Here is an 11,184-nt window from a genome sequence, read left to right as displayed (position 1 = left end):
AACTGCTTAATCAAATCTTCCTCCAACCAGACGCATCAGACATGCACTATACCTTTTTTGGTGTGACCATACCTTAAAAATAAAAAATAAAAATGGGCCAGCCGGCCCAACCCTCATAGTCCAGATCCAGCTGATTTATGGTATGCAAGGCCCATATTAGTGAAAAACCCCTCATCTTCATTCTGATGTGCGAACTAAAACCCTTTCCCAACCTGTGTGTTTCTTTGCTCAACAAGAACTCAGCTGTAGCTTACCATCTCTGCTCTTGCTGCCGCCGCACTTAACCCAAAAGCTCCACGCTTCTCCAGGTTCGCACACTCATCTGTAACCCATTCTTCTTTTATCGCTTACCAATCTATTTTCTTATTTTTTCTTTTAATTTCTAAATTTTAAGCATAGCCTCATATATATTATTTTCCTTTTCAGATTTCAGTCATGTCGTTGCTCGAAGTCATTGCCAAGGCCTCTGCCACATCCCAACCTCTCAATTCCCCATCAGACTACCCCATTGTTCTTGACCCAGATTCTATTTTTAGCCAATTGAAACCCAAACTTGATGACCCAAATCCCTTGTCAGTTGCAATCCCCATTAGCGGATGGCAAATATCACAAACCGACTCGGAGCTCATTGACTTGGGCAAGAAATTCTTCACCAAGCTTAAGAAAAAGCTCAAAAACCCAAATAAGTTAAATAAAGTTGAGTTCTTGGCAACCTTGAATCCATTTCTTGAGAACATCAGGGAAAAAGTTGGAATTTTGATTGGGGTTGATTCATCCAATGATGGGTATACCCGGGTTTTGATTGAGAAAGTTGGGTCTTACATGGGCAAGGATGTTGCTGGTTCGGTTTTGGATGCTTGTGTTGTGCTGGAGATTTGGGAATTGGTAGGGACTTTGATTGCAAATGGGCTCTTGTCAAATTCTTGTTATCAGAGTTTGGTTCCAAAAATTGTGGCAAAGAGGAGGTCAGACTTGCTTTGTCTTTGTGTTAAGCATGCTTCTGATCTTGGGTCATCAGAGTTGGTCCTGATCTTGAAGTACTTTATTGATCCACCTAAAGATGGTTATGCTAGTATTGTGGATGTGAGGAAGGAATGGGAGAGCCAAGCTTTGTCAGCCACTGAGAAGGCCAGTGATAAGAGTCTCTCCGGAAAGAAACTAAGCATAGCAAAGGAGGCTGCAGTTTTGCTTATGGTAGCATATGATGGGTTCTCTTCTACAGAACTTTGTCTGCATTATTTGTTGGTGTCGAAGAATCTTGATGAGGTGATATTATCTTCTGCAATTAGTAAGTTGAACGGGAAAGAGATGATGAGTTTGCTTCGGTATTTGGGGAAGTGGCTGAAGAAGTATGAAAGGTTTCCTCAGGCAGGTCCATGTCACAAGGCATCAACAACATTGGGTTTGAAGGCTTGTGATTGGGTTCCTAAACTTGAAGATGTTGTGAAATGTATTGGTGTGGTGCTGGATGAGAATTACTCTGCATTGGTTTTGCATCAAGAGTTTCATGAAGAGCTGAGATCTATAAACCAAGCGGTTGGTTCCTTGACCTTGGAAGCAAGGCTGTGCTGTTCTGTGGCCAACGTAGCTGATAACTTGAAAGCTGAAGTTTAAGGGGTGTGTGCAGGACTAGCTTCTGTAGTAGTGTTTCATCAGTTTTCCTTTTGAATTGCTTCAGTGAAATTTTGCTCATTGATACTGTAGTGTACCCCTGAAATTTTTTTTTTTTAAGAATCAATTGCAGTAACTATAAAAATCAAATATTAATGATTATTTTGTTTGTGTGCATTTTGAGATGGGTGATCCTATTAGAATTTAAAAAAAGAAAAATGCTCAATTAGCCCCTCACCTTTCTTTTTAGTTTTTAATAATGGCTCATCATTGAAATCTTATGACCGAGTTTGAGTAGCTTAATAACTCCAAGTAAGCATGCCACCTGTATTTGATTAATATATCTTTTTATAAATCGAAGGTGATTAGATATCTGTTATCAAAACAAAATCAATATTCATAAGAAAATATTTACAAAGAATGATTTGAAATGTTCTAAGAAACGACTTCAGATGCCTTAATAAACGATTTGAGAAACTTTTAAATATGACCTGATAAACGTTAAAACATGACTTGAAATATTATTAGGTACAATTTAAAATGTACCAAAGGTATAAACATTTAAAATCTCTTGAGTTACGAACTAAAATTCTCAAGGAACAACTTGGGATGCCAACGGAACGACTTTAGATGCCCTAAAGAATGACTTGAGAAACTCTAGAATATGACTTGGAAACCTTAAAACAGGACTTGGAATGTCACTAAGTACAATTTGAAATGCAGTAAGGGTATAAATATTTAAAATCCCTCGAATAACGAAATAAAATTCTCAATGAACGACTTAGTATGCCCTAAGAAACAACTTAAAAAAACTCTAGGGTATGACTTGGGAAACGTCAAAACATGACTTGGAATGTCATTAGGTACAATTTGAAATGCACCAAGGGTATAAACATTTAAAATCTTTCGAGCTACGAACTAAAATTCTCAAGGAACCACTTCAGATGCCATAAGGAACGACTTGAGAAACTCTAAGGTAGGACTTGAGAACCATCAAAACATGATTTTAAATATCACTAGGTACAATTTGAAATGCACCAAGGGTATAAACATTTAAAATCTCTCGAGTTACGAACTGAAATTCTCAAGTAACGACTTCAAATGTTCTAATGAATGACTTGAGAAACACTTGGGTATGACTTGGGAACCGTCTAATCATGACTTGGAATGTCATTAGGTACAATTTGAAATGCACCTAGGGTATAAACATTTAAAATCTCTCGAGTTACGAACTAAAATTCTCAAGGAATGACTTGGGATGCCCTTAGGAACGACTTGAAAAACTCTAAGGTATGACTTGGGAAACGTCAAAACATGACTTGGAATGTCACTAGGTACAATTTGAAATGCACCAAGGGTATAAACATTTAAAATCCATCGAGTTACGAACTGAAATTCTCAAGGAACAACTTGAGATGACCTAAGGAATGATTTCATATGCCTTACGTAACGACTTGAGAAACTTTAGGATATGGCTTGAGAACTGTCAAAACATGACTTGGAATGTCACTAGGTATAATTTGAAATGCACCTAGGGTATAAAAATTTAAAATCACACGAGTTACGAACTGAAATTCTTAAAGAATGACTTGAGATGCCCTAAGAAACGACTTGAGAAATTCTAAAGTATGACTTGTGAAACGTCTAAACATCATTTGGAATGTCACTAACTACAATTTGAAATGCACCAAGAGTATAACCATTTAAAATCGCTTTAGTTACGAACTGAATTACTTAAGGAACGACTTGGGATGTCCTAAGGAACAACTTGAGAAAATCTAGGGTATGACATGAGAACCGTCAAAACAAGACTTGAAATGTCACTAGGTACAATTTGAAATGCACCATGAGTATAAACATTTAAAATCCCTAGAGTTACGAACTGAAATTCTTAAAGAATGACTTTGGATGCCTTAAGGAACGACTTGATAAACTCTAGTATATGACTTGGGAACCATCAAAACATGATTTTGAATGTCACTAGATATAATTGGAAATGCACCATGAGTATAAATATTTAAAATCCCTCGAGTTACGAACTGAATTTTCAAGGAACGACTTGGGATGCCCTAAGAAATGACTTCAGATACCCTAAGGAAGGACTTGAGAAACTCTAGGGTATGACTTGGGAAACGTCAAAACATGACTTAATTGGAATGTCATTAGGTACAATTTGAAATCCACTAAGGTTATAAATATTTAAAATCACTCGAGTTACGAACTAAAATTTTGAAGGAACGACTTGAGATTTTCTAAGGAAAGACTTCAAATGTCCTAAAGAACGACTTAAGAAACTCTAATGTATGACTTGGGAACAATCAAAACATGACTTGGAATGTCACTAGGTACAATTTTAAAATGCAGCAAGGGTATAAACATTTAAAATCTCTCGAGTTACGACTCAAGAAGCGACTTAAGATGCCCTAAGGAACGACTTGAGAAACTATAGGGTATGACTTGGGAAACGTGAAAACAAAACTTGGAATGTCATTATGTATAATTTGAAATCTACCTAGGATATAAACATTTAAAATCTCTCGAGTTACAAACTGAAATTATCAAAAAACAACTTGTGATGTCATAAGAAACGACTTGAGAAACGTCACAACATGACTTGGAATGTCAGTAGGTACAATTTGAAATGCATCAAGAGTATAAACATTTAAAATCTCTAGAGTTATGAATAGAAATTCTCAAGAACTGAGTTGGGATACCCTAAGGAACGACTTCATATGCTAGTCATACCCTAGAGTTTCTTAAGTCGTGTCTTAGGGCATCCCAAGTCGTTCCTTAGGGCATCCCAAGTCGTTCCTTAGGATATCTCAAGTCGTTCCTTGAGAATTTTAAATGTTTATACCCTTGATGCATTTCAAATTGTATCTAGTAATATCTGAAGTCATGTTTTGATAATTCTCAAGTCATATCCTAGAGTTTCTCAAGTCGTGCTTTAGGGCATCCCAAGTCGCTTTTTGAGTCGTAACTCGAGGGATTTTAAATGTTTATACCCTTACTGCATTTCAAATTGTACCTAGTGACATTCCAAGTCATGTTTTGACGTTTCTCAGGTCATACTCAAGAGTTTCTAAAGTTGTTCCTTAGGGCATCTGAAGTCGTTCCTTAGGATATCTCAAATCGTTCATTTAGAATTTCAGTTCGTAACTCGAGGGATTATAAATACTTATACCTTTGGTGTATTTCAAATTATACCTAGTGACATTTCAAGTCATATTTTGATGGTTCCCAAGTCCTACCTTAGAGTTTCTTAAGTCGTTCCTTATGGCATTTGAAGTGGTTCCTTGAGAATTTCAGTTCGTAGCTCGAAGGATTTTAAATCTTTATACCCTTTGTGTATTTCAAATTGTACCTAGTGACATTCCAAGTCATGTTTTGACGTTTCCCAAGTCATACCCTAGAGTTTCTTAAGTCGTTATTTAGGGCATCCTAAGTTGTTCCTTGAGAATTTTAGTTCGTAACTCGAGAGATTTTAAATGTTTATACCCTTGTGGCATTTCAAATTGTACTTAGTGACATTCCAAGTCCTGTTTTGACGGTTCCTAAATCATACCCTAGAGTTTCTGAAGTCGTTCCTTATGGCATCTGAAGTCGTTCTTTTGGCATCTCAAGTCGTTTCTTGAGAATTTTAATTCGTAACTCAAGAGATTTTAAATGTTTATACCCTTGGTGCATTTGAAATTGTACCTAATGACATTCCAAGTCATGTTTTGACGTTTCTCAGGTCATACTCAAGAGTTTCTCAAGTCGTTCCTTAGGGTATCCCAAATTGTTCCTTGAGAATATCCTTGAAAAAAATAAAAATAAAAAACCTTTCGTACCCTAACTTGTACTACAAGTCAATGGCGGACATGGCTTTCATCTCTATATAGAGCCGCGGAGCTAATCCTAGACGGAGACCATTAGGAGCAGTCTACTGGAGAAGGATAACATTAAATTTCAATTACTTTCGCCATGTCTCATGGAGATCGAGCTAATTTAAAGTATTTCTTTTGTACTGGTAGTATGTCTCATGAAACATATTAAAATTTGTTATTTGCTCAAATTGAATTGCTCGCATTTCTTTGTTTGCAATTCGGTATATGATAAAAGTATATAAAAGTAGATTTCTTTATTTCTTGTTTGGTGGGCATTAGAGATACACCCAATGCCCTGTTAATCTTGGAAACGTTGTAACTGAATTGGGTTTGATGTTTATTTGTTGGTGATTGCTGTTATATATATAACCCTGGAGGTCCTCTGCCTCAAGGCGCAGGTTGATGACATACCTGAATTGGGTTCGATTTTTGAGTATTTTTCAGTACGGTTGGCTTTGGATAATAATAATCCAATTGCTTGCTTGTTTGTTTGTTGTCTGGTTTTGGATTGCAGTCCTGATGTTCCTCCTTGGGATGGAGGTTAGTTAATCCTTGCACTGAAGCTAGCAGCTTTCGATTCTGTTAATTAATGTGTGTTTTTGTTGAAACACCTTAACTCCATTGTTGATATGTACATGCACATTTAAGTTAACTCTACAGTTTCCAATAGTCAAATTTGTTCTCCAATGTTTCATCCAAACAGTAAGTCAATTTCTTAATTCATGTCAAATATTTGAGCTATCAATAATCTATCAATATTTGGGCTATTGGAGCTTGGACATTCTTTGACACGATGAATAATCTATCTTTCAACTAGAGAAGCACCATCTCAGAATATATGTTCTTGCACTCATTTTTTGATCTTATGTGAGCATGTCCACAATGCTGAAGATTGCCTGCATCAGAGATTTCCCATGGCATATGCTTTTGTCTTCAGCACACAAATTTAAGTTGCCAAAATTGATGTCATGAAAAGACAAAGAAGCTAGACCGGGTTGCCATCAAAAACCTTCCGTAAGTGCATAAACTCGGCCTGCCAAAGGAGCAGACAATGCTGATACAGCTTGTTGAATTTCCTGGTAAAACACAAGTATGAACATCAACAGTTCAATGATGACAAAGATACAAAACAACAATGAAACTGACTACCATACCGTTACTCTGTGTCGAGCTGAAAAGTGAATAAGAAGAATTGCTTTGTTTTCAAACCTCTCTGCATGACTAATTATCTGGGAGGAAAAAAAAAAAAACCATCCACATGACAAGATCAAAATAGTGAGGGGAGCCTCGATGGATAGATCATATACCACAGAGAACGATGAAGGCAAGCAGTAAAGAATCTAAGGACTTTGGAGACTAAACCTCAGATAGATGAGTGTGTCCATAATCTCTTGCATGCTCCACTGTAACTGAGTCATCTATAAAGGTGCTCTGCATGAAAGACAGGAAACAATCATAATACACTGACCATTTGCAACACCCCCCTCACCCTTGCTAGAATCTACCACCAACACTCAATAACTTTAAACAAGTAAATGCACCTCGACAACAAGAATCTTTGCCCTCAGCACATCAATATTACTACTGTCAACTATGAAGTCAGACGTGGTATCTCCAGTAAAGGCAACTTGAGGTTCTGTCACAGTGTATGTAATCTGCAAAAGCAACTCTAAGGATTAGAACCAAATAAATCCAACCCCTTAATCACATTTTTCAGGGCACGAGCTCTTATTGGTGCTATTGTTTCCTACATCCAACTCCTCAGTAATTATCTCAAATGATACAGAAATTGCTCAAACAAAGAAAGGAAATCTACTAATCAGGGAAAAATATGCAGTCAAGTAGCTTAAGCAGATTCCAAAAAAGTGCTATATAAGATTTTCAAGACGCACCTCCACACCTGATGATTTCAAGGTTTTAATTTCATTCCCAGGAAGGCCAAGGTACTCCTGCTTAAGTTTCTGTTTTTCAGAGTATACTACATAACCCTGTCAAATATCATGCATAGCATGCTAGTACTTCAATAAATCTCAAAATAGGTTATTGATCAGAGTCTTGATAAAATTCCAAAAGAGAAAGTACTATAATTCTACAAATAATTGGGATACCTGACTTGGTATTACATGATAAGTCCTAAAGGCTTTTACTTTGATATCCTTTCTTATATAGAATTCTTCTCCTGAAGCATAAATTGCATAAGATAAACAGGAAATCCATTTTGCGAGAAGAAGGCACAATAAACAATTAGAGATTACCAACATCCAATCCAATTAGATTGTGCTTTAGCTCTGATTGGTCCATTTTTCTGTGCACCTCAAAGAGTTGTTCCACAACTTCTTTTATACAAGTTGGTACAATGATTGTTGGGGGCTTCATACCGTATAATCCACGAGTTGCAACATACATGGGCAGTCCTCCCTGTCATAAGATACGAATTATAAGTAGAAGTGCAGCAACATTGACAATAATCGGATATTGATCAACAAAAAAAGTTCTTAAAGTCCATCCACAAACACAGTACACCATCTCCATCAGAAACCTTAGGCTTTCCACTCGCAAGTCTTTTAGATACACGTTAGTTCTTTAATTATTTAGATGTACATCCAATGATTACAAGATTTCATCTTTTCACAACCCAGTATTTAGATAGTTAAAACTTTGCAAATTCCATTTAACTCCTCAAAGTATTATGTGTTTGTGTAGAAAGAACTGTAAAATAACCAAGAACAATCACTCAGTATGTATTTATTTTGCAGGCCCTAGAAAAACCATTGTTTTACTTACCAAATACAATATATATTTCTAGCAAATTGAAAAGAATACCCAAGTCAGCAAAGAAGCCCAAATTACATTAGCAATCATGTCAAATTTTATCATTCAACATCAAAAGTACATAGAAAAGGAAGCATCAACACCAGCCAAGTCAATGGAATAACAAAATCATCAGAGAATTTATTATTCATCAAAGAGAAAAGTTAAAAAATCTCATCAATATGAACATGTATTTAGCAAAACACAAAATAGCAAAAGAAGAAGAGGGGAGATTATAAGGGTGTGCCTACAATGTGATCCATGTGGGAATGGGAGATGAAGAGGAAGTCCTGGGAGATAGCACGCTGTGGGCAACGACCAATATCAAAGCACAAGTTCAGAGTTCGGAAGATTATACAGGTCTCGTGGCCTCCAATGGACAAACCCTCAACTGGGTACCCTTCAATGGTCAATTCCATGGCTTTCGTTGAAGCTGGGTCGTCTGAGTCTGCTTTGGGTTTATCTTTGCTTCTACTTCCAGCCATAACAGACTGACCAGGAACAAGAATCAGAAAGAAGAAGAGGGTCTACGATGGGCAGCAGAGAGAGTAAACGCTTATAAGTAGCTTGGCTTATATGCAATCCTCATGGTTTGGTTCGTGATTTCAATCTCTGTCTCTTTCATAGTTTCATGACTCATGAATTTTTTTTTTCCTTTCTTATATTCTTTTGATTTGTTATTTTAATTTTTATCTTTTTAAAGTATTTATTTATTTTATAATTTTTTTGGTCTGAGTCACAAATTTATTCTGTATAAGACTATGTTTGTTAATTAAGAAAAAGAAACCTTATATCTTAACACAAATTCTATTTTGAAAAGGAAAAGAAAAAAAATAATATTGGTAAAGCACATTTTCCTTCTCCAACTGGATTTAGGATTAGCTGACTATATATACCATATAAACACCCCACCCCAAACATCTACAACTTACTAATACTCTCAATTAGGGCTAACAATTAGCATCCCCTTTGGCCATTGTTGGCTTCTCTCCCACATTCTCCAAGTACCCAAATATTGTTAAGTTCAATTCAAGCATGTTAGTCGATACATCGACATACTATCTTACCTATGTGCGGCAAGGAACAAAACTCTCTTCCGATATGCTTCCCATCAAATTTAAACTAAGAAAGTCAAACATGAATGCTTGGTATACAGAAAGAGATGATGGTCATGATGATGATGATATTCCATTAGTTATTCAAACATCAAGACTTGTAACCCAAGAAACCATTGAGGTCCCTCATGCCATGCTATTATCTAACAATATAACGCTATTGACTGAAGTTCTTACTAGAATGTTACACGTCCCAAAAGATGAGCAGCCAACTATTATTGGCAAAATATTTGAGGTGGTTGGATCGCAAGTCACCATGTTGCCTATTATTGTGAACATAGTGGAAGTGACTTTGCGATTGCATAGTTTAATTACCAGAGAATCCATGGAAACAAATCATGATGAGGTCAACCCTATTATTCATGCAACTAAATTATACATTAAAGATTTAAATAAAGTGAGATCTAATGGTTTGGAAGCGACGATAGAATGTGCTATTTGTATGGAGAACTTTAACGATGATGTTCAACTTATTCGCTTGCCTTGCTCGCATTTTTATCATGAAGATTGCATTGGTCAGTGGTTGGAGAAGAGTCACTCGTGTCCTTTGTGCCGTTATTCAATGTGTCGTCATGTACATTGATTTTTATTTATATTTTGGTTTTAGTAAACCATATTGTCTCAATTAATTTTAATTTGCTCTAATTTTCTCAAGTATGGTAATGGAGAATCAATATATATTAATGATTAAATTGATAGGATTACAGGAAAATTCATGGAAACAAATAAGGAGTTTGAGAAAGTGATCTAGACTTAATGGTTTGGATACGTGTTGATGATGAAATGTTGTTGTTGGGCCGATTTTTCTTTGGAGTTTTATGTATTGTTTAGTCAGACTTGGGCAGATGGATTGTTCATATTATCATATATGGGTTGTGTATTATTTGCTCATGTCTTTAGATTGTTGTACTTGACAACTTGTAGTTGTAGGTACCATTCTGACTTTCACTGTTGCACAAACAATCTTAATGGTTTGGCTTTTCTTTCTTTAATGTGATTATCAATTCTGCTCAACCTACTTTCTTTTTCTTGGAAACAAAAAATATAATTCAACAGTATGTTATAGACCCTGGATTATGAACCCAACACAATGTGGAATCATAGTACAAAAATATAGCCATAATCTGGCTATTCATTGCACACTTTAAACTATGAGATCTCATAATCTAGATTATATTGTGAGGTAGTTTTAAAGTCAAGTTCTCAATTTGAATTTTCATTAAATTGTCGAAATATGATTTTTTGTTTATTTTTTCTCTACCAATAAATTATTGGTTTAGTGAAATTTATAAAGTAAAAAATGAAATGAAATTCGTAACAATTTTTTGACGTGAGAAGAGTAAGATAAATCTTATATTACAAGATCATGATTAAAATAAATAAAAATAATAATAAAAAATCTAAATCCATATAAAATATTAGACAAAAATAAAAATCCATATCAAAGAGGCTTCTTTATATACTAAGTCTCAAATTAAAACCCCCAAAACAAAATTCTAAAGACTATAGGCCGAAGGCCCCTTCTTAATAGCACTCAAATAGGGAGATACCTTAGGCTCTTTAAACTAACGTTTTGAGCCCTTCCATTATCCCCCAAGGACTCTCTTAAGGAGAAGCTAACGATATATTATAAGGCTTCTGTAGCACCCCCCCTCCCCCCTCCGGCTGAGCCATCTAGCATCCGTTTGATAACGAGGGCTGCCTGCCTCTTCTGGTTCACCTCCCCTTGGTATGGGCAACCCAAGAAAAAGAAGCCTCGAAAGACCCGATTTCTTGAA

General features: G+C 35.9%; 3 protein-coding genes across 3 annotated transcripts; 2 read left to right on the top strand and 1 right to left on the bottom strand.

Annotated features, from left to right (window-relative positions):
• The first annotated feature begins 194 nt into the window (after nt 1–194).
• Nucleotides 195–1,763, top strand: LOC147274910 (uncharacterized). Its single transcript, XM_086256625.1, has 2 exons — nt 195–308; nt 427–1,763. Exon 2 carries the CDS (start codon nt 436–438, stop codon nt 1,612–1,614), a length of 1,179 nt encoding a protein of 392 aa, XP_086112751.1. The 5' UTR covers nt 195–308; nt 427–435; the 3' UTR covers nt 1,615–1,763.
• Nucleotides 1,764–6,167: 4,404 nt separating this feature from the next.
• TRZ1 (tRNAse Z1) lies at nt 6,168–8,902 on the bottom strand. Its single transcript, XM_086256626.1, has 8 exons — nt 8,543–8,902; nt 7,736–7,898; nt 7,589–7,659; nt 7,373–7,468; nt 7,022–7,135; nt 6,843–6,911; nt 6,635–6,709; nt 6,168–6,556 (listed from the first exon to the last, which is right to left on the bottom strand). Exons 1-8 carry the CDS (start codon nt 8,774–8,776, stop codon nt 6,482–6,484), a joined length of 897 nt encoding a protein of 298 aa, XP_086112752.1. The 5' UTR covers nt 8,777–8,902; the 3' UTR covers nt 6,168–6,481.
• A 685-nt stretch (nt 8,903–9,587) lies between these two features.
• LOC147274908 (uncharacterized) lies at nt 9,588–9,989 on the top strand. Its single transcript, XM_086228369.1, has one exon. The coding sequence runs from the start codon at nt 9,588–9,590 to the stop codon at nt 9,987–9,989; it is 402 nt and encodes a 133-aa protein (XP_086084495.1).
• The last annotated feature ends 1,195 nt before the right edge of the window (nt 9,990–11,184 follow it).

The sequence above is a fragment of the Dryas octopetala genome, chromosome 9, assembly GCF_963921425.1.
Source record: "Dryas octopetala chromosome 9, drDryOcto1.1, whole genome shotgun sequence".
Taxonomy (NCBI): domain Eukaryota; kingdom Viridiplantae; phylum Streptophyta; class Magnoliopsida; order Rosales; family Rosaceae; genus Dryas; species Dryas octopetala.
This window is presented reverse-complemented; position numbering and strand designations above follow the sequence as displayed.